This window comes from Labrus mixtus, chromosome 14 (assembly GCF_963584025.1).
Source record: "Labrus mixtus chromosome 14, fLabMix1.1, whole genome shotgun sequence".
Taxonomy (NCBI): domain Eukaryota; kingdom Metazoa; phylum Chordata; class Actinopteri; order Labriformes; family Labridae; genus Labrus; species Labrus mixtus.
This window is the reverse complement of record NC_083625.1, coordinates 15,837,737-15,862,618: the sequence shown is the minus strand read 5'-3', so window position 1 is coordinate 15,862,618 and position 24,882 is coordinate 15,837,737. Positions and strand designations below refer to the sequence as shown.

General features: G+C 40.1%; 1 protein-coding gene across 1 annotated transcript in view; it reads right to left on the bottom strand.

Moving 5' to 3' along the window:
* jade2 (jade family PHD finger 2) overlaps positions 1 to 24,882 on the bottom strand; it is a 166,506-nt gene that overhangs the window by 67,333 nt on the left and 74,291 nt on the right. The window contains exons 5-7 of the mRNA XM_061055388.1: positions 11,149 to 11,303; positions 6,748 to 6,959; positions 3,423 to 3,590 (exon numbers count right to left, since the gene is read on the bottom strand). Coding sequence (XP_060911371.1) covers positions 3,423 to 3,590; positions 6,748 to 6,959; positions 11,149 to 11,303 — 535 coding nt within the window. The remainder of the gene's footprint in view (positions 1 to 3,422; positions 3,591 to 6,747; positions 6,960 to 11,148; positions 11,304 to 24,882) is intronic.

The following is a 24,882-nucleotide window of genomic DNA, read 5'->3' as shown; positions in this document are numbered from 1 at the left end:
CCTCTCTAGGGGCAGAAGGCAGCTACAAGCACTGCAGGGGGGCTGTATCGTTTGAAGGCTGGGTGGTGTGTTCATGCCCACACACACACACACACACACACACACACACACACACACACACACACACACACACACACACACACACACACACACACAAACACACAAAACATGCATCCTATTCAGCACTCTCTATTAATGACACTTTCACATACAGAGCCTGCTTTCTGGAAGTTTCCACTTCCATCATATTCAGTAGAAATCTACAAACCTGTGTCGTATCTGTGTGTGTTTATTTTACCAGACATCAGCTATTAACACATCTCAAGCTCATGCAGATACACACAGCCACATTTTTGCAAGCAAACACACACACAAACACAAGAGAACACACAGCACAGACATGCAAATTATCTTTTCTTCTCTCCACGGTAGGAGGAGAAAACAAAAGCGAACGGAGCAACGAAAACAATTAGCCCAATCAAGGGTGACAGAAGGCAATTAGAAGTAAAAGGTTTGAGCTGCCAAAAGCTGCTCTATTCCTGCAGAATCTGCTGCTGGAGTGTGTTGTTGAATAGGCTGAAGACACATGACTGATTGCCTTAACAGTTTAAAGGTGTGTACAAAGTTTAAAATAAACACATGAGTCCCTGAACCTCTGAATAGAGCGGCTGCTTTAAATCTGTTTTCGAGCTTCCAGGTGAGTACCGTTTCCAAAAGATATCATCAAGACACATCAAGTCCAAATGAGCTGCTGCTTTGCTCTATGCTAAACAAACGGCGCAAATCAAGTCACATTTTCTGCAGACATTTTAAGAGGCAGGTCTTGACTGAAGGAGCAACATGAAGTGTTGAAGCATTTACTGTAAACAAAGAAATGCAGGTGGTACTAAACCGACAGGTGCGAGGGACTCTCAAAGTCTAGGCAACATTTCCCCGTTAATGCTGGAGTTTCAGAGTTTGTCAAGTGCACTTGCCTGCTGTATAAGCCATGAAAGAGTTTTGGGTGGCTGTAATTACTCTTCCTCTTCATACTTACTGTGAAGCTATACCGTCATCGAGGGGCTACGCTATAAGTTGTAGCATCTGTGTGCGCCGCGTTCTGTCTGTCGCCATTGTTTTGCAGGACCCGGCTAAGAGCAGCTGGGTTTGTGAGTTCAAAAGAGTGCACGGGAATAAAGACAACAACATACACACACACACACCAGGTTAATGCCTTTCCCAGGTTGATATAGTGTTGTGATATATGATCGTCAGTCTGTACATGGTGTTTTATTCTGGAATTGACTGGATGCTCGTTGCATTCTTGTGTCTGACTTTCTGTCCTGGTCGATCTGCTCTGTTGACACATGCTCAGTTCAAAAAAGAAGAAGAATCTGCTCGTATTTCATGTGGAGCAGAGAAGAGCTGTACTTCTGGGACACATCAGCGGAAGAGCAATGACTCCTTACTTCCCGATCCACTGCTGAAAAGCGTTCGAAGTTCAGCTAATACAAGGCTTTGCAAATATGACGCATCAGACAAGTGGAAAAATGGGACTAAGTATACAAGGGCCTTTATGTAAAATGAGCCGATAGATATAAAATAATTAATAGTCCTGGATGCGGAATGCCCATGCAAAGGGCTCAGAAATTTGTGCTACACTACTTTTCTATTATATCAAAATCAAGTAGTTTTCCAACATGGCTGCTCTCGGCCATACTGCAGTGTAGTCATTCTTTTCTGGTTACATATGCATGTGTAATCTGTGGACAAAACAACTACACAGGACTGTCAGGAAGAAGAAAAGCCTTTGATTCAGCTGTGACTTTCCTGAAACCATATACTGTACAGTCCTTGACTACAAGTGTATTTTGTATAATGGAGATTTTCTTCTTGTAATTGTACTGGGAAGGCATCCCTTCACGGCAAGTTTAGAGAGAAAATATGAATACAGTGGTGCTCCATTACTCATTGACCAAAAAGTAGGGATGACCCGATACCGATATCAGTATTCGGCATCGGTCCGATGCTGCCTTTAGGTACTCATACTCGTAAAACTACACAGATACAACGGCACCGATACCACTTTACGGCGGGCGTGCGCCTCTTTTCAGTTGAGCGGGTAGGCGGAGAGAAGCGAGATGTCAGCGGTGTGGAGATATTTCAGCGTAAACGATGACGACAAAAGAAGAGCAGACTGCAAACTGGGGATGCTGGACTCCCCAGGCTTCCGTGCGTGGCTCACACGCTACAGCTAGCTGTTAACGAAGGACTTTTGGCTCAGAGGAGTGTAGCTGACGCGGTGTCAGTCGGACGTAAAATTGTTGGGCATTTTAAGCATTCGGCATTAGCCTACTCCCGCCTGGAAGACATTCAGCTGCAGCTCAACCAGCCCGTAAGAAGACTCCAGCAAGACGTGCAGACGCGCTGGAATAGCACGTACTACATGCTACAGTCTCTCACCGAGCAGAAGCGGACTCTGGGAATATTTGGCTCCGAATATGAACTCCCCGACAATCTTACAGCGCACCAGTGGACACTCCTGGAAAAAACTTTGTCTGTTTTGGCTCCGTTTGAGGAGTTAACCCGAAAAGTGAGCTTGTCCGATGCTTTAGCATTAGATGTAATTCCTGCTGTGACCGTGCTTCAGAGACTTTTGACCAAAGAAACAGACGCGGATCAGGGCATTAAGTACTCGTAACGGTACTCGGTATCGGTGAGTACCCAAATGTAAGTACTTGTACTTGGTTTGCAAAAAAGTGGTATTGGTGCATCTCTACCAAAAAGCATCATTCCAAAATTCTTAATCAGCAGAGAGCTTATTTGTATACCACGGTGATATGAATCTCTAATATTCGGTTAACTTCTGGTTAGGAAATGCAGTGAACATTTATCTTTCATTTATCTTTCATTAACTGTCAGTCTTTGAGCATGAGGATCACACTCTGAACGCTGGTTCTACAATCAACATGCATTGATGGACATATTTGTTTTCTTCTCTTTGGGTTCAGGATGTCAAAAGTCAAAGTTAAGTTCAGTGAAAATTGCAGAGGAAAAATAATCACTATGTGGCTTGTGATTAAAGCACGCTTAACACCAGAGAGTCTGTCAGGTGGCTTTCTTCTCCAACCTTTCCTGTTGTAGAAACCATAGTACAAGAAAGTCTTTTTAACATGTGTGTTTTTGTAACACTTTGTAACACCATAGTTATATAGGACCTGAAGCCATTCATTTCTTTAAGGATTCATGGATTTTAAACTAACTACAGCTGTAAGCACTCATGTTCATTCAAACCAAAACCTGCACAAATATACGACGCTCATAGATAAAAGAGGAGGCAAGAAGATAGATGTAGATATCGACTAGCTAACACACTATGAGGCTTTTTCGAGTTGTTCATGACAAAATAATAAAGAGTGCTGTAGTCTCTCCTTGGGTCTCACCTCAGGGATCCATAAGGCACAGCTGACGTGGACCCACTTGGTTCCACTGCGGGTGGGCTTCAGGGCCCCCCCTCTCTTGGGGCAGAGCAGACATTTGGGCTGGACGCCCAGAGCGCAGGTCCGACACAGCCAGTTCCCCTGGGGTACCTTTAGGATGCCATAACACGCCTGCCGCAGAGAGTAAAGAAGAGAAAAGTTATAAAAGTATGAATTTGAAAGATAAACATAGAGGACATTTATTTCTGAGATATAGTGATATAGCTTCCTTTACACAGAGAAACACTAACTGTAGTATGAAGCTAAGTGTCACAAGAATCTGTTTCAATTTTCAAAATTGCTGAAAGTTAAATATTCCTTTAAAATGTCAAAGGAGAACAGAACATTTGAAGTCTTATTGCAAAATGTAGGTATTACTAAGAGACCGTTTGAGACGTTTTGAACACTAAAATGTAAAAATGTCTTCAAGGTTTGTTATAACCACAAAACAACTTCCCTGAGCTACAGACTGTGAAGTAAGCTTCTTTAGCAAACATTTGAAAACCTTTCAATCATTGAACGTAAACCGTAAAGCACCAGCTTACATCGGCATGTTAACCAGTCAGTGTTACCTTGGAGGTTATCATTTTCTAGCAACTTCCAAGAATAACATAGCATAAATAATGTACAAAAGACATGCTGTGATGTCATTAATGTATATATACATCTTAAATATATAAAACAGACGCTAATTAAACCGCATTATAATACCATTATTTAAGATATGTCTCTTCCAGCTCAAATTCTTTGATAAAAAAAAGTATTTCAAGCACTTTTTAAAAATCATCTGGACCTTCTGGTCATCCCATCATCTTGGTTTTTGTCTGATTCACAATGACAGTCATTTTTAGAGACAGCATTATTCCAGTTGTCATGGTTATAAACTATATAACTTATAAAGTAGTTTAATTTAGTGTCTCTCGTGCAAAATGAACAAAAAGCAAAACCTCCTTTCTACCTTTTGTCTCATCTTACAATCTTTAAATGTTGTGCTTACTGTTGCTAAAAAAAACAAACCCACAACAAAACCCATTCAACACACTCTTCAACAAGTGTAACACAAAACTATCCTTTGAACCTGAAGTATATTGAGTAACGAAAACAGACTTTCAAAATGATGTTGTTTCCAGAACACAGAACATTAACTTAAACCGTGACCTCCCAACATCCACCCTGTCCTAACTAACACACAGAGATGTCCTGAATGATCTTCAGACTGTCATTATAGCACATTCACTTATATTTGAGAGATAAATCCAGGCCCTTAGGTTAAAAAAGAAAGATTTTGTCAGCTATGATTTATTCTTTAAATGTCTCAAAGTGCCTCTACTATGGGGAATGAGTCTTTTTAACGCCTCTTTCTTCTCCATGGTCTTACTGTAGCTTGTACGTCAGATCTATCAAATCAGATTTCTTATGTATTAAGTCAAATTGCTCTGCAAAGCCACTTCATTCTCAGAAGCTCTCTCAATGTTTCAGAATGCATTCATTCACAACATTTTGCAGGAGACTGAAAACCTATTACTGGTATTATCTGGAAAGCTACAATACAGAGAGTGCTAACAAAGGGAGCATTGACAGGTGGAAACTAAAAGAGGCATCAAACACTCCATCCTCATTAACAGCAATTAAAGCAGGTTATTGATAAAAGGGCTTTATTGATCAAGCAGAGCTCTTCAGTAAGCAGGGTGTGTTTAGTTTAACCTGATGAGGGTTAGGGAGGTGGTCTTGTGAGAAAATACACTATTCATGTATTCGCTCTAGAAAGGAAACAATTAGAGCAACAATTTCTTCTTTAAAAAAACAAACTGTAGATAGACTTAAGGTACAGTGTGGGCAGGGAGCTGTAGAGTAGTGTTTTGTGACAATATGGAAACATAAGCTGCTGTGCTACTATCGAAGCTGGCTTACACAGGCCTTCATTTAGATCAGATACAGATAATGGGGGGATGATCTGTGGCACTAAATTTGATGATTTTAACTATTCTTCATTGCACAAGCTCTCTTATGTTTAACAGTCTCGTGTTTAAAAATAAATACTATACATCAGCAACACTACAACAGTAAGTAAACTAGCTACTTCTCAGGACTAAGTGTGGGTTTGTACTTTTCAATGACTTGTTCCTTAGCTCAGTTTTAGCATTAGCTTGTTAAATGAGAGTCTACCGCAGTACAGCACGTCTTTCTTTCTTGTTCTTAGCTTGTTGGCTTTGAACCAACTAAGGAAGGCTGTAACTAGCTTCTGGTCATTTTAACAGCTAGCTATATGGACTAGAGATATTAACATGAAGAAAGGTCTCAACTGTTAACTATAACAGTCTAAATGATAAGCTAACAATCCACACAATTCAATGTTCACTAAATGTCTTCAGAGTTCACATTTTCTGCACCTAAACATCAAAACTAGTTAGCATGCTGGCTTGCAAGTCCTAGCTTATTGTAGCTAGTTATTGATTTGTCTAAGTTATAGTCCTATAACATAACATTTGTCATACTAAGTTCCCTTATATCACAGTTTTTAGGCATATAGTCAATGGTTACAACATTGTTTAGTTAAAATGTAAATGAAACAACGACTACAGGTAGTTTACCTCTCGTGAGTTTTAGCTAAATATTACTGACGCATTAAGTTCTGGTAATTGTTTTGCTTAAACCTTTATAATTACTGAAGGTATGAACCACATTAATGCTAAGAAAAACAACATTTTTAATACCAGGATTATTTTGTTCTTGCTAACTTTTAAGAAATTCCTCCTTTTTCAACAAAGAGAAGATCTTAAGCTACTTTGTAAAAGAATTCTTGACTGAAAACGTTAGGAATTAAAAACACAGGAGACAATATTTGAAGTCAGGTGTCACAGACAGTAGGGTTTTTCTTTTTTCACACATAAGGCACAGGTGACAGACAAACACTAGACTTAGCCTGCAGGTGGAGGTAACTATTTATACCCAGTATGAGAACAGCAGGAGAGCAGAGGCACTCCGATCACACTCAAGGTGTTAGTGCCAACAAGGCAGACAAACAATTAACACTGTGTGAAAGTGCAACAAATAAATAGAGCCCCTAAAGCTTCAGGTGTTTTAGGCCATTTTTCAAGGCTCTGATTTCGCTACTGAATAAGGACTTCAGAAGATCAAATATATGAGCACCAGATTCAAGGCAGATCTGAGGAAAATGGCAACGGCAAGAGTTTTGTTTAAAACATTTAAAGTCCAAAAAGAATAACTGATAATCAAAGTATGGTAACAGGATCGCAATGGAAAGCCCCTTAACCCCTTCACTCCTGACCTGATGAACACAGACGTTGCACTTGTCACAGAAAACCATCTCGTTCCCGTCCTCTCCCTCTGGCGAGCGGCAGACGTCACACACCACGTCCTCGTCGTACTCGATGCCCAAACCTTCCTCTGCCTCGATGGCCTGCCGCATCTTCTCGTCACACACACTCTCCAGCTCGACCAGAACACTTTCCATTGTCAGCTCATCCAGCTCTGGTAACGCTGTGGGTGAGAAGATAGATAAATTGACTGGGTTAGTTTTTGTTGATCTTTGGATCTGGACCTCTTGTAAGGCAGGAAGGACTGGGATTTTATTACTTTTCTGGTCTAAGGCACTTTTTTGTTGCTTTACACATTATATTTTTTCTTTAAGATAGAACATTTTTGTTTTGGATTCTTTTCTGTTGTTGTAATAACTGAAAATGTGTTCAGCGCAATGGTTGAGACAGAGATACATTTGAGAAAAAACTGAGCCTGAGCAATTAAACAGAGAGTTCAGCAACAGGGTCAGCACGGAGAGGTTTCTTTTACGTCTTGTTACAGACAAGAAAAACAGTAACTGGAAAGCTGCTTGTAAGAAACTCAGACTGAGTGAGCCAATGTAACAAATGGCAGTTATTTTTGGCTGGAACACCGTCTCGCACTTTAATTGGAAATGTACACAGCTTTTCTTTGCAAGAACACCTCACACAGGTCACTGTCTGTTTTCTTTGGGACAGCTTTGGATAAAATGTGCTGAAAATTAGCTGCAGGATGTGGGAGTATGTGGAGCCGCAGACTCTTCAAACCATAAAAAAAGAAGAGACATTCTGCATGAGCTCTGTTACTACAAGCCAGTTCACGAGAACAGCCAAAAACGACAACATTTACCAGTTCTTGCCAGCAGCTCCGTTCACCTCATCAATAAGTGTTGGCATTAGCATACCTTCTTCATTTGCATCTCAAAGAAATGCCTTGCTCTAAGGATGGTTAATAGATAATGAGAGCGGATTTATCTGGCAAATGCAAGCTCTCTGCCTCATAAAAAAAAAAGATTTTTGAGCTACAATGAAAGCAAAGTGTCTGGTTTTCAGGATGGTAGCAGACAGATGTGGCTAACTATTATCTCATTACACGCAACAGAAATTCCACGATTATACAAAATTGGTAACAGCGAGGCATTAAATCAAAAGGGCTTTTTCTGAAATGAAGATTATTTGTGTTCAAAGCAGGAAAAAACATTTTAGATCATATTATTCAGAGACTTTAATATAGCAAAATGTTAATTGTCTGCTGGAAAAGAAAATCATCTCAAATCAAATAATAATTTGCATCAACTGATTCTGAGCAAGTCGACTGGTTCTGGTGCAAAGTGTAGTTCTGTCAGTGTTTCACTATAATTTCCTGTGATATTGGAATAATTTGGATGAGACATAAAGCAAGCTTCCTTTTCTTCTTTGGTTGTCTAGTGGTTGGTTTACGACAGATTTTAAACTGTATTAACATCACTTCTTAAATAAGAGTGTGGATCAAATTGGTTCAGTGAGCGGTGCCAGTGGTCTAGTGGTTAGTTCACACGCCCAATGTACAGAGGCTGTAATCATCTAGCATTTGTCCCGGGTTTGAACCCGACCTGTGGCTCCTTTCCCACATGTCATTCCCAACTCTCGTTCCCTAATTTCCAACTCGATCTACTGTCCTGTCGCTCTAATGAAGACATTAAAAGGCCAAAAATAGGGAGCCGTATAGCCTAGCGGTTATGTTGCACGCCACCATGTACGGATGCTATAGTCCTCATTGCAGTGTTGTGGGCTCGAATCTGGCCTCGCCCCCCCCCACCACCAAATAAATAAATACAATTAGCTGATCAATTTCCTGGATATAATTTTCTTTATGTTATCTTATTACATTTACTACATCAACTCTCTTTGCAAAAGAATCTCAAGTGAACACAACATTTTTTTTTAAGTGTTCAAGTGTTTTGACACATACTCCAAGTATTAGTAAATAAATAAAAACAGTATATAAACCTCTACTGTCTTGGAAGATTATTTATTGACTTATTTGGAGGTTTCAGGACTCAGTTGGGAGATTATTTTTAAGTGGAGCTGAGCGTCCTGAGTATCTATTATTTATGTCACTCAATTCCTTCTCAGCCCAAAATAAAAACAACACTTTATTTACTGAGCGTGTAAGTGCCAACCCAGTGAAGCCTCAGTTTCACATTACAAGGAAGATCTTAGACACACGCAAAATCCCTTTTCCTGTTATACTTGTCCATTTTTTCTGGACATCTTACGGCTACGTTATTATCTAAGTCAACGCCTGCTGCTGTTGTAACATGTTAGTTATGAATGCGGCAATAATGAAGAACTCAAAAGATAAAAGCATGTGATTGTATCTGATGTCGGTATGGAGGCTGCTTTTGAAGAAGCCGAGGAATAGGGAAGTAGAGTTAGTTAGATATTAACCTGCTGTGACATTTACATCAGAAACTGAAAACACACACACACACACACACGCACACACACACACACACACACGCACAGAGGAAGGAGGGATACAACACCACTGGTCACACATTCTTCAAGGTGTGTGTATGTGTCTGCACCATGCACTCTGTTTGTTCAGTTCACTCTCACTGAATCAACTCTATTTATTTTCTTTATCTACGTTTCCTTGTTTGTTCGTGTGACAGCTGTGCGCACATGCAGATGCACATTAATCATTACCTGGATGTGCCCATGACTGCACTTATCTCCATGAAAGCAACAAACACTTACAGACACAGGAACACAAACACACACAAATCAAACCAGACTTTTATGTGTTCTACTGCTTCTATTCTGCACATTATGTAGGTCATCCATTTGTTCATGTACTTTTTAAACGTATTTTCTCATGAAATAAAAGAAGCTTCCCTTTCAAACATATAGACACAGAGACAGATAAAACACACCCAAGCCAAAGAGAAACCCATAAAGTAGACTTTTATTAGATTTCTCTGTTTTATTGTTTTTTTTCTTCACATTATCCAAGTTATCCATGTCTTTATATCCTTTTTCAGAAGTGAAGGCAACAACGCATCCCTAAAACACACACACTAACACACTTACACACATACACAGACTTGACTTGTTGCCTCAGTGTTTCCTCTTTTAAGACAGACTGCATGTTTTCTGGTGTTGCTGCTCTCAATGACTACTTTCTATCCTATAACTTACAAATCTGAAAATCTAACTAACTCCATCTCTTAATCCATTAAAAAAACAAATAAGCAAGTACTAAGCATGACAAGTTTCCTCAGTGATACAAGGTACGAGTACTCAATCACTAATTATTGGCAATATAACTCAAGATATGTTTCACTTCTTGCACGCCCACAAACGCTTTGTTTAAGGCTTGAAGAGTTCTACTCACTCAGTGTTACATGTGCAATGAAGATTTCTGGGTTCGCCTAACTGAATAAACTTAGTACAATACTTAAACTAACAACTAGGCCACCGACGCCTCACTAAGTATGCATTCAAAATATAAACAATTGCATACATGTATATTTCAATCTAAGACTAAGGGCTAACATAGAAAAAATCCTAGCCTGACAAAACCGATCAAATGTCTGTTTGCTCTAACAATGAAAGTTAGGAGAAACAACCCACCTCTGCGTCTCTGTGTGTGTGTGTGTGTGTGTGTTTAGATTTAAGGAAAATGTGTGTCCCAGAAATAAGAGCTGAAACCCCGAAGGGGATTTATAAACACAATTACAGCTCTTTATCTGAAAGGAGTTGATCAGATATGGAATTCAATGGAGGAGATGGGAGAGAGGTTTGGGATAAGCTCCGGTCACCATGGCAAATGGAGGATGGAACAAAGCAGAGGAGAGAGAAAGGTGAGACAAAAGTGGAAAAGAGAGGGATCGGAGAAGAGAGAGTAAGAAGATAATAAGGAAAGAAAGACAGAAAGAAAGAAAGAAAGAAAGAACAACATACTGAGAGTGAGGAAAAGGGAAGAAAGACAAATGTGACTTCCTGTCAAGTTGCAGTTATTCAGATCATCTGCAATTTCAGGAACCAAACTATGACATTTTTAGACTTTTATAAATGGGAGTTTTAGGTTGAAATTAAATTGTCCTGGAAACAACTGCAGATTTTCTGCTGAATCATATCTAAAAACCTTTCTTAGCAAAAATCATATTATCATCAAAAAGGCACAATTTCACCCCAATATTGTGAGGATAGTCTGAGAGTAGTTAGAGTAGCACCTACACCTTGTATAATACCTTTGAAAGCTCTTTTGACAGAGTGCAGGTGGCAGCCATGATCAACTTCAGACACTTCGAAAGATTCCGTTGAGTCCCAACATTAACAGAGATTTAGTGCCAGTTTCATGATTGTAATCAGGCAGGGAGGCTGTGTCTTCTGTTTGCACTCACCCATCTGTCTGAACTCGTGGTTCACCAGCTCCAGCCAGGCAACATCCAGGTCATCCAGGTCGTAGCAGCTGTAGCGCTGGGTGGGGGGATGCTGGGTAACTCCCTCCCTGTCCTGCCTGTTGTTGGACAGCCCACCTGCCGACTCTGGAGGCAACCTGGAACAAACAAAAAGACACATGCAAAGTTAATGCATGCATGTATAAAATAGATGTTGTGGGGGCGTCGGTAGCATAGTAATAGTACACGGGCCGTATGTACAGAGGCTGTAGTCCCCCAAGTTTACGGCCTGGGTTTGAATCCAACCAGTGGCTCCTTTCCAACATGTAATTCTCCACTCTGTCTGTCCCAGATTTCTGACTAGCCACTGTCCTATCTCTAAATGAAGCCCAAAAATAAACCTTTGAAAATGTAGGGATGTTCCTCACAACTAATTTCCTACTCAATTTAACACAAAAATGAAATTCAATTTAACTGACTTGTCTGAAGATAAGATAAGAGAACACATAGAAGAAAGAAGAAATGGACGACATATTATTTAAATTATTTTGCGGGTAAAAGATGTAGTATTGGTTTGCCGACTCTAAAATTAGCAGTGCTGACAACTCTGCGTCTTACTTGCAAGCTTGACTCTTTATTTAAACTCATTGCGAAAATATTGCACTGCATTTTTTCATTTAAACTGCTTAATCATAGAGTCCTCATAAAATGTTTTCCTTCACATAAAAATCATAGAATTATTTTTGTTAAATAATCACTGTGTGTGCAGAAGATGCTCTGTGACAAACCACAACACCAGGCTCTTCCCATATGACATGCATTACCAAGAAGCCCTTCACATGTCTGAAGCGCTCCCTAACAGTCGGGTCCTGACCTAATGTCTCCAGAAAGACTGAGTCCCAGTTTCACAAATGGCAAAAGAAAAAAGAGTGTAATCAAAACAATGACATATCCAGTGGTTGTAGGCATTAGTGACAGAAAGCTCCTCCAGGCAGTGTCTGGTCCACTGGAGCCTCGGGCCTCAATGTCTCTCTGTCAACAACAGCAGGAAATGGGGTCAAGATCTCTGCTCGACCCACTGGGAACCAATAAAGACTCAAGCACACCCATGCACACAAACAAGCACAAACACTCAGACGCACAGGCCCTCATGTAACATTTGGATGGGTAAACACAGTCTTCATGAAATTTAAATCAACAACAGTGATATACCGCAGATATTTAACTCTAAATGGATAAATCAATGAGTAAAAATAATGACCATTGCGGTGAAACTGCAGTTTTTTTCTTGCACGTGAAGTAAATGAGGGGTAAATGCCAACTTCCCCAAAAGTGGATAAATGAAATGTTTTTTGTTTTTTTTTAATAAAGATGAGTGCAAGTGAGGTGCATAAAAGTGAAAGTCAGAATGTTCTAAGGGTTAGTCCACTAAACGGTTAAACCTCATCACCCTCGCTGGTCAGTGCTAGAGTTACTCGTCGGTAAAACAATTACTCGTATATATTTTGGCCCACATTGCAGTTCAAATGTTATGCTCAAACTGCAACACAGCCAACCACCACCAGATTGGGGCTGTAGCCATTGCCTGGCTTTAGCGCTGGTTGATCCCCTTCTCTCTTAATTTCCAACTCTACTACCTGGATGTAAACAAGTAGATTAAATAGTTAAGGCAGTATTTGGAGGTAGTTAATAGAGATAAAAATGTATGTAGGCTGTGTCAGGTGAAACGGGACTATCGACCAGCAATGTGTAACCACATTAATGTTGACGGGAGAACAGAAGGCTGGCAGTGCGATCATAATACACGTCTGCCACACTCGGCAAACCAAATGACACTGTTTATCTGCAGACAATTTAAATAAATTATGCTGAATTTGAGACAGTTTCTTACTTTTAGACCAGACGATTAGTCTGAATTTAAATTTCTGTTTAAACAACTAGGAAATTAGTCTGATAGAAACATTGCAATTAACTGCTGATTCATTGATAATCAGAATAATCCTCAAACTGCCAGCTTTATCAAATGATAGATTGTCAAAATTATCCATATTGTTTAATAGAGAAAAAGAGCATGAGCACATATTTTTCCATAATGCCCAGCCTTAGAATAAATAAAAAAATGCACAAAACAAGTTAGACCTAACAAAAAAAAGGGAGGGAGACACCACGACTGGAGTAATCAGACACACTGTACAGATCACACACACTCACAGTTTCTCCAAAACAGCTCAGTGTTATGCATAGTGACACACACACCCCTGTGAATCACACGCTCGTCCGTTAGAGTAGTGACCTTTGTGTGAAAGGTGAAGTGTTCTAGTGATCACAACAACAAAACAAAACAACCGCTGGCTCTCTGTTTAGCTTCAGTCTACAGGGACCTTATTATCACAGTGTTGTCATTATCATCATCATCATCATCATCATCATTATCATCATCATCCTCCTCCTCAGTCTCTGCCATGGCCCTCACATCCAGCAGCACTCTCATCATCATCATCATCATCATCATCATCACCCTACACTTATCATTATCCCCCCCATTATCACTGACACTACCGCTGTAATCATAATAACAGATGCCTAATTTAATACATAAATCCCTGCTAACATTTAAACTCACTACTTTCCAGCACAATTACTAAGGAGAAACATACAATGTAGTCAATTTATGGGTGGGAAGGGGTCGTATTTTCACTGTCATTAAAGTGCAAGCCAAGTCAGTGTGGGATTTCCTTCAAGCCTACTATAAAAAAGGAGTTGGACAAAATATCTATACAACAATGTTTGTACTGACTGGTGTGATAAAACTAAAAAAAAATCTGTGGTGCCAAATATTTTTATTTGAAATAATATTTTTTATCACTGCAGCGAATATAGCAACAGTACGGCAGCTTTCAGTAGCAATTCCCAGTTCCTTATGTACAGGTCTTTGATGTATTATCCCATGTTTCCACGGAAACTGTAAACATGTAGTGTTTCATGGCGGCCACCACGACAAGACATAAAATTAGGGATTTCTCTGACTTTGATAAGTGTTGGAAATATCTGAGGTAATGTAAGAACTCATACATAACATAGGTTTAGTTGATTTTTAATTCATTTAGATAATTTATTGTAAAGATTGTAACAATGCATATTGTACGTTCAATTGACCAAAGAACAACTTGACAATGGGGGTACCTTTTAGGTGTACTTTGTATTCTTAAATCAGTTGATGTTGTTTTGAAATAAATAAATGATCATAGAATAGCTGTATCAGGATATTATCGTTATTATTGGCCCTGCAATCCCGACCACTACTCTAAAACATAAAACCATTAAAAAAAAATTGTGTAACTATTAATATCATTAGCGGTGCAGTTGTTTTACAGACATACAAACCTTTTTTTTAGCATCTCTTATCTAATCCTCTGCATTTCCAACTTTGACAGTTTCTCAGCCAATCTTCCCTCCTTAACTTTTCATGAACTCTTTCCTTAACTTTGGCACTTCTATCAAAACTCTGTCTCCTTCAACTTCCTACTCAAAGCATGTAAATCTCTTGGCAGACTGGCTAAACTTTGCCCAGTATATTAATGCAGAATGCACTTGACCTCTGGCTGGTCCTTTTCAGTGTGTAGCTGCTGATACCATTAAAATGATGGGATCCTTGCCTTTCAAGATCAAAATAGAAGCACAGATCTGATCCATTTCGGTCTGCAAATGGTCAATCAATGGAGGCAAATATGTCATCATAAATACATTTTAAATCCTACCAATCTCTCTGTAGGGACAACACGGCATCAAATAGAACCCTGTGGTGGCCTGGTATCAGGCTGATATCTGATACTAGACAAACGGGCCTGGCCAGTCTACTTGTAGGGGAGATAAAAGAACAGAAACAAAGCAACAGGAGAGACACACACACCTCACAGGGTGAATAGGTTTCACAGGACACACTGGGCTGCTTGTTCCTGTTATGTAACGTTAAAAGCATCTTCAGGTTCAATTACAACGTCGGATGGTATTATTGCATTATCAAAGAACACAGCTAATGTTATTGTTAACAAACCCCATGAAAAGATAAAAAACTGTGTGTGTACTCTTCACTATGTTTACTTAAAACTGAATAATACTCTTGAATAGATCTCACACTTTTCTCTGAGAGAATGAATACTAGACTTTTTAGGGATAGTGAAACCTGCTTGATATTGCTCTAATAAGTAGGATAGTTGGTAAATGAAGTATTCAACAATTATTATGTTAATGGGAATGAACAACCATGTCAACTGATACTATAGTGGTGCTAATGTGTTGTTTTAGTTAACAGTAAAAACTGACAAACAATGAATTTATGTGGCACATGTCAGGTTTTTCCTCCACAGAGAATACTTGTTTGGGGTATGAATTAGACAATAGATTCAATTGTTATAGGTCAGAAAAAAGCTGTTGAACATTATTGTGATTTTTGTGCATATTCTTACATGACTGATTGGTAAAATAAAGTACGATCCTATCCTATCCTAAAAGCTGTCTAGCCATTATATACAGTCCTCCATTGATTCATTAAATATTTTCCTTTACATTCATGATAGCCTCAGTTAAGATTGCGTGATTACTCCTATTTACTCAAAAACATGTTGACATAAGCATTTTAAATCCATAATGTGATAACAGGTCAGCGTTGTAGTGTACTGCTATCAGCTGACTGAAATCCATATATGGGGTTATTACATATAGATTAATGACTCATGTTTGCTTGGGGTTTTGCTATGACTTACAAAAGTAAAAGGAGAAAGAAAAGACAAAAAATGAATCAAGGAAGGAAGGCAGGGGACATAACCATCTAGCAGTGTGTAAATGATAGCTGAACCAAAGCTGAACCTGGGTTATTTAACAGGGACAAATTGAAGTAGACGATACCTTATATCCACCTTAACCTCAATCTGTGAACTCAAACCCTTTTCTGTCTTTTTGGTATCTGTTCCAAAGAGCAAAAAAAAAGTAACCGTTAAAGAATTGAACAGAGAGGTTAGATCAGCTCGTGTTACTTTAGTTCTTCTCTTCAACCTGCCTGTCAGATTTCTTGGTATCGTCTCTCTCTATCACTCTCGTGTTTATATTTGAGTCAGGCTCTGGGCTCTGGTGTCAGAGGTGCAGGAGTTAAAACATGAAGTGAGACATGAAAGGAAAGCATCACCTCATAATAATGTCAAGTCATCGCCTCTAACAGGATGAGAGTCAGCGGGGGTCAGAGTACAATGTGTTCTTCCACTGGTGGGTATCATGTATCCCACAAAGACACACCATGTATCTCACAAAGACAGACCTTTCATAATGCAGGTAAACAAAACCATGTGCCAAAAGGTCTCCTGCTTGTCCAACTTCATCACAACTACAAAGGCAGAGATAAAGTGCAGAGTCGTCCATCAACACTGAAGACAATAACAGCTCTCTATGAAACTGTAAATACATTTTCTCTATTTTAGCGAGTTAAGAATAATCCTAAAATAATTTGTTTTTTGCGCAAACAACCTTTAGAAGAATATGCTGGAATTTGCATATTGCATGTTTTTGATACGTTTAGGAGCATTGGCCTTTTCAAATTTGGCTGATGACTTCTTTACACATGCAAATGAGACACTTTATGCTTTCATTTTCAAAAATAGCTGCACTTATGTGTTATTCCAATATCCCCTTTTTCAACTTCTTTATAATGAAACCTACATTTTGTTAGCCAATAACAAGGTTTATACTAACAGTAGCAGAAACAACAACAACTACTGTTTTTTGCTGCCTCCTATCACCGCCTCCCTTTTTACCACTGTAAAGCGTCCTTTGGTTCCTTGAAAGGCGCTATACAAATCCAAGTTATTATCATTATTATTAACAAAGGTATAGTACAGATTCAATAGAAACAGCCTCTAAAATGATGATACAGATGGATCACCCTTTCCAAACTACAAAAAGTGAACATCATAACACTGATCACGACTTAAGGAGTTAGTGTCAGACTTTTGTTTCAGGCTGTGTTATTTTTAGCTAGGTGCATTTGAGTGAAACTGTGAGTGAAAGAACACATGTATGTATGCAATAGGAAAAACTATGCACCTTGATTTAAAAAAAGGTTAATGATTAAAAAAAAAAAAAGAGACTGAAAGATGGTAGGAAAATGTCAGCTTGGTCTTTTTTCCCCTCTACCCCATATGTAATCCACCACTATGAGAGTTTCATGTTCCTCCTCTTCATAAAGCATCAATCATAATCTTCTCTGAAGGAGGGGTGAAGTGGATGGTGTTTACATAAGACATTTCCAGTGTAGGCAGAGCGACAGTGGCTGAGCTCAGCTCTCTCTGTCTGACTCTCTGCCCACACAGGTTTAAACAGACATCAGCTTCTGACAGATCACTCACGAAGAGCAGGAAGTTCCTCTTAACCAGGCAGAAATCTACAGTAAATACACAATGAGAATAAAAGGCAAAAAGAGAGGAAAAGTCACAGAAGACAAAGAGTAGGGAAGAGAGAAAAAAACAAAGGCAAGTGAGATGTGAAGAAAAGAGGGTCAAGGAGAAATTAGAGGGGGAACAAATAAAGAAAAGAAAAAGGAAATAGGAAAGACGAGATGAGTAAAGTAAAGCAGTTCAACTACTGTTCACTTCTGCCATTTTTACTTTGTCAGCTAACAAGCTAGCCTAGCTATCCGTCTGAAGGGAAAAACACACAATGTGTCAATAACAAAGTCAGAGGACGACTTTGAATGGCCCACATATTATTAAATGTACATGGCAAAAAGGCTGAGTGACGTCACACCTTCTGAAGGGCTGTTTTGGAAGCCTTTCAAATGCTGACTGTCAAACTTTTGGTCAATCTAACAACAGGCAAAGCGCTGGAGCTAATGCGGGCACTAAGTCACGCATTCAACTTGGCGTCTTGCAGTCAGAATGGTCATGCACCTAGTAATGCATAACTCAGATCCTTAGTCAAATTAAAACAGGTGAGTTATAAAAAATGTCAGCCCTCTCAGTGTGTGTGAAGACATTAACTTATCAGACCAAAATCGTTTTTTGTACCGGGTTGTAAACATGCTAATTTCTGCTTTCAAATCAGACATTTTAGTTTGGGTTGTGTTTGTTACTCTCAGGAAAATGGGCCAAATTAAACTTTTTCTGAAGTTATGTTATTCCAAATAAAGGAATCTTGTTCATGTACTTCAATAAAAACTTCAAAGTGGTCCAAAAAGGTCATTTCTTCTTTTAAGTTTCCCAATGTGATGCAATGGCCTGAATTCATAGGTCTATGTGCTCCAAAAAAGTCTCTGCTATCAGTTTAACTTTGAGTGCAAGATTAAACTACTTGTTCAGACGTAGCATTCTCGTCTGATTCAAACAATCCCTCCTTGTGTGTGTTTGAAATAATCGCTTATTCTTGAAATACCTCACTGTCACAGTTCAGCTGAGAAAACCTGCTATTCCCTTTTCTTCCCTGTAATCCCCCTCTTTCTTCCCCTAGTTTTCACACCACACTCTGTCTGGGTGTGTGTATGGGTCTGTGCTTGTCTGTGTCTGTGAGGGTGTTGTGTGTGTGTGTATTGTGCCAGCAGCCCCTTATCCTTGGGCGACCCGCTTAAATCCACCCTACTCTAAAACACGATCCCATATCAGCATGCAGACTACAGGAATCAGGCAAGCTTCCAACAGGGCACAGGGTTACAACCCCCACAGCTCAGGGGCTACTCTGTGTTATGGCGTGTTACCGCCATTTATTAGCAAATGTACCCACCTGCCCCCTACTCTACATGGATTTATATAATATGATATTACTGAATGATTAAAGAACTTATGAACAAGGAAAACCTATTAGCAAACACTTTCCCTTTTCTCACTTTCCGGCCAACAGACGTATCTTTTTTCAATATTCTCCCTCTTTTGAGCATTGTGTTTGGTCTCCATCAATCTTGGAAACCATTGGTTATCATCTGCAGACCAAATGTCCTCTGGCAGCAGCAGCTCACCATTGGAGTCTTCTGGTGTAACACAAGTTTAGAGGTAACGGACTTCAAAAAGATGCAAAAAGAGAAGTCCCCTCTGACTCCTTGTCTGCTAAAGCTCCAAAGAGTGAGTGTAGAATGATGTGTTACTTCTTGGTTGGTTCATCTTTGAACCTGACCTCTTTCACAAGCATATAGCAGACATGAGAGCAGTTTATGATATAAATGAAGTGCCATGCAATCCTATTATTTTTTTGTATTATATTAAACTGAATGGCATGATTTAGTAAAAAATGAAATGAAAAAGACAAAAAAATGCCACTGCAGTTAGCGCTTGTTTGTTGTTGGGTTAGGGTTAGGTTATCAGAATTGTCTACAAATCTCAGCAAGACAAGATTCAGACTGGCAGAGCCAGACAGATGTTAATAAATTGTTCATACAGTATGTGTACACACAAACACACACACAGCACACACAAACACGTTACATTTTTTTTTGCAGCTCAAGTGAGTCATCTTCATGTCATATTCATAAAGAAAATACGCACACCCATCAATCCCATGGCAGCGGGGGTACTTTTATATTTATGTGAAATAAATGATGAAACACTATCTCTCCCAGACACTTTAACGCACACACACACACACACACACACACACACACACACACACACACACACACACACACACACACACACACACACACACACACACACACACACACACACACACACACACACACACACACACACACCGTATAGCACAGTGATTTTTGGAAACAGTGAGTCATCTTCGTGTCATATTCATGTTAATGAGGTCAATCATCGCTCGAAACACAAAAAATAATTTCCAAAGTGACCTTTCAGAGATGACTCATCCCTGTGCTGCTTTTCTAGTAATCAACCAAAGCTACAGTATCACACAACAACACACAAATACACACAAAAACACAAATTGATCATGTAACACAGTTCCCGTTTACAAAAGCCTCGTACTTTTCTTCACATAGTGTCTATCTCACTGCACTTTCTTGAATTGGCTTTAAAAAATGTTTCCTCTTTACAGAAGCTAAAAGAAATGTGGCTTCTGATTATCTCTCCAAATAAAACATTTTGCCCAACTAGGGAAGAAGAGTCCTAATTTCTGCAGGAGAAGACTGAAAAGGTTGAAATTATTAAGAAAGCCCACAAATACATAATGTGACTAGGTGTTCGTGCAGAAGGACAAGATCCTTCCTTGCAGAATATAAAGAGAAAATATAAATAAAAGCATAAATAAAATGCCACAGAGCTGTCTACACTGTTTGACTGACAGGTGATCTCTGTGCAATCTAGCAATGAGTGCTAAGCACAAAAGATTGAGATTACATCTTTAAAATTTAGAATTCAGAAAATTTCTGTTCCAACCTGGTGCTCATGAATGAAAAATGTGGCTTCATTAGATGCTCTTTCCACTCTCTGGGCCACTCTCTCTCTCTCTCTATAGATATGTCTGGGGAGTGAGTCCCAGAGGGAGGGGGCAGCTATGGAGAAGGCTCAAGGCCCAGGCCACCCCAGGGCTGGTGCTTGGTTCTGTGTGGGGGAGGATGGAGGCTATGGGAAAGAGTGTGAGGGTGGAGGAGAGCAGTGAGGTAGGAGGGGGCCTGGTGGTTAAGGGCTTTATGTGTGTTATCTTCAGAGACAATAAATGAAAATGTACTCGAAGAACACATGTTTGTGGAAGTGCAGAAGACATATGGTTCTCCAAAAGTTTATTTTTAAAGTCTTTTGTGAGGCCAAAAAGTTTATCCTAAAGTTGAAAGTTAAATTAGAGAGAGAGTGTGTGTGTGTGTGTGTGTGTGTGTGTGTGTGTGTGTGTGTGTGTGTGTGTGTGTGTGTGTGTGTGTGTGTGTGTGTGTGTGTGTGTGTGTGTGTGTGTGTGTGTGTGTGTGTGTGTGTGTGTGTGTGTGTGTGTGTGTGCATGTCACACTGAGCTGCCATTTTGTTATATGGTTCAGATGCTGGTACAGTCTCCCTGTTGTCATGGATATGACTCAGACTTATTAAACACCACTACTCCACATCACTGCAGGCTACTGTCAGTACACACACACACACACACACACACACACACACACACACACACTTAGAAATACACTTGCTATAAACACTGATAGTACCAAGAGCACAAACAGATACTGAAAGACACACACCATCAAAAATGTAGCTCTCTAGAGTGCAGCAAACACAAAACCATATTAAATCCTTAATAGATGCTGACACACACACACGCACACGCACACGCACACACACACACACACACACACGTGTCTTTGTTTGTCACCCTGTTTGCCTTCCCTCTACCCTCTTCAAACTCCCACAGTTCCTCAACAAAAAGTAAAATACAAAAACATTGAAACAAACTCCCACAAGCTCCTCATCCAGTCCAGCCCTCAAAGAAATGGCCAACATTGTTAAACCAAAGACACAAGGGGTGTAATAACAAGAGGGAGAGAAATGTAGGGGGCAGTGGAGAGAGACAGAAAGGTGGGCTGATGATGGGGTAGTGTGTTTGTGCCTGGAGCAGGATTTGGGCAAATCAGGCGGGAGAATGTTTTCATTCATATTTTCCAAACTGTTAGTTTGGAGCCAGAGAGGCAGGAGGGAGAGGAGAGGAGAGAGAGAGGGACGCAGGCAGAGGCAACGGACGATTCAAATTGGAAGAGTGAGCAGATAGGAGGCCAAAATGTTTTGTGACAGACTTCCACTTCAGCTCACTCTCAGTGATTTCCTCTACTTCTTCGTTTCACTGCTCACCCTACATCCACCCGAACCTGTGGTCTTAAATATGTATGACTCTGACACTGTGGAATAACCAACACTCTGGGGAGGGAAATGTAGCCCAAACCTTCTGCACACCTTACTTTCCCCCAGCTAACTGCACCAAAGACTAGACTTCCAGATCAAGAACGTTCACAGTAGAGTGTTTATCTTGTGTTACTCATATTGGAAAAATTCAATGTTAATTGTGAGATTCCCAGAATTAAGGGGGGTATGGTCAATAGTACAAATCACCATCTAAATCTGACTTTAGAAATGTTAAGCTTTTAACCTAACTGTCACCTCATCAAACCACAACAGTACTATTTTCTTAGTTTGTCTTGTTGAACTGCTAATCCACTCAGTCATACTCAGGCAATACAAAGTAATGGTTAGTTCTTTAATGGCTAAAATGAGAAGCCTGCTACCTGATTCTAATACAAGAACAATGTTTAACAGTGCACTACATTTAAAGGTACAGTCAGGATTTTATTAGCTGGTAATGAAATCGAACAAAATCTATTTGAATATCTCTGAATGAGCTTGAAGAGCAAGGACAAAGATGAAGGCTCTATTTACACAACAAAGATTTCATCCAAAAATGGCAATCTTTTGTTGTGTTTTGGCTGTTCGTTGACTCAACTCCAGTGTTCTGGGTGCCTGAAGGTTTTGAAAAAGGGTCCCAGACTGCAACGTTTTGATAACAGCATGCCCATGCAGTAGCTGTTCCTCACAATAGCGGCGCATTAGTCGGCTTTTCGCACATACACATTACACTTGAAGTCAATAGCCTTGCATAAAGTGGATGCTCGACTACAACAATGGTGGCCTCCCGAGTTCTGTTTGTGCTTCTCACTCCCAGTTGAAATGATTTGAAATTCACTCTCTTTGCAGTTTAGGGTCACTTGGAGTAACAACCCCACCTCATGTATTCATATTTAATGCCTCAATCCACAGTCATCAGGGAGTGTCAGACACAGCAGACAAGAAGTGTTTTTATTTACATTGTTCAAGGAGAAGATTAAAAAGTGAGGGATACTTTTGACAGTAAACAGATATCAGGAGGGTTTTTTTTCCTGACACAAAAAGAAAGTTCCTGAGGAACTCTTAATAAATTTGAAGGGCCGCAATCTGCAGTTGCTTTATTCTAATACATATTTGTGTCTTTAAGGTCTTCTTCCTGTTCATTCCATTTGGGTACATTCATACATTAACTGAGTCATTAACACCACTGATCAATAGAATAAATTATCACTGCTGCCAGGGCTGTGTGTCGCACAACATTTATCCAGCCGCGAGTACCCGTCAACACATTGTCTCGTAGCACCACTAGTGGGTTTCTTGTGCTGAACATAACTGTGTAGTAGTCAGGCTGTTCAAAAAGACAAATACAATCCTGATTTGTCTTCTGAAAACTTTGTGCAGCAAAACCTAAATTCAAATCTCCTGGAAGAAGAAACAGTAACTGCTCATCGGCAGATTAAAAAAAAGTCCCTGCCAAGTGTTTGGTTACTGTACAAGCTGTTCAAGAGAAATATTTTGTTCGTCTTTCACAATTGTTTTGGAGAAATCATGGAGAGACAAAAATGCACTACACTCTCTCTGAATGGACGCCAAATTATTTTAATTGGCAGTGTGTTTGGAGAGATGGGGGGTTATTTGTGTTAGGAATGTATTATAACTAATAATAATAACTACATTACAGTGTACTCAGGGTATGACTATATTGAAAATGAAAAGAATAAAGACACATGGAGAATAGGCTATTCTTTGTGTAAAGAGTGTATATGTTGTAGCCTAACAGTTTCTCCACAGTCCTCCTGTCCTCGAGGCAGGAGAGGAATGTCACCTAACTAAGCCACAATGTTCCTTTTAGGAGGAAACACTAATACCTCTTTATATAAATGATTACACAACACCCGGCCAGTTCAGAAGGAGGGGCACAAGTGTGTGTGTGTGTGTGTGTGTGTGTGTGTGTGTGTGTGTGTGTGTGTGTGTGTGTGTGTGTGTGTGTGTGTGTGTGTGTGTGTGTGAGTGTGTGAGTGTGCATGTAGCTGGAAATCGAGGAAACTGGCTGAAACACACACAGAAACACAAACTCTCATTCTCACAGGAAAACACATGAAAAGGCAGAAAAACAAACAGGCAAACCCTGTACAGGAACACAAACAGACAGAAAGACAGCAGGCAGACAGACAGGCAGGCAGGCAGACAGGCAGGCAGGCAGGCAGGCAGGCAGACAGGCAGGCAGGCAGGCAGGCAGGCAGGCAGACAGACAGGCAGGCAGGCAGGCAGGCAGGCAGGCAGACAGGCAGGCAGGCAGGCAGACAGACAGGCAGGCAGGCAGGCAGACAGACAGACAGGCAGGCAGGCAGGCAGGCAGGCAGGCAGGCAGACAGACAGACAGGCAGGCAGGCAGGCAGACAGACAGACAGACAGGCAGGCAGGCAGGCAGGCAGGCAGGCAGGCAGGCAGACAGACAGACAGACAGACTCAGGGGGAAACACGAAAAATATGGACAAACGTTAACACAAACAGCAACACTGTGCATACAAACTGTATTCAAAAACACACAACGAATAAGAGACACTGATGGGAGACGCCTTCATTGTGCAGCTCTGTCAACAGAAACTCCTCCCTTAACAGCTTTCTGCTCTGCAGACATTATGGCTCATTTCAAATCCTCATCCCAAAAAAATATTTTGCATGCTTACATTGTGGAGTAGTCACCTTTGAAAGTAAGAAAACATGGGAATCTCCTGGTTTTGGTGAATTCTAGTTGAAAATGTCAAAATAAGGACAAATACTATCTGAGGCTACTTTAATATGGACAATAAAGAGAGGAAGGATGCTGTTCCACATTCATGGTTCATCACGAGAACACAGCTATGATGTGACTGCTCATACAAATCTGATTAAATATTGAAAACATGTTGACAGGTTTTGAGTTTGAGAGCACTGCCCCACCTCT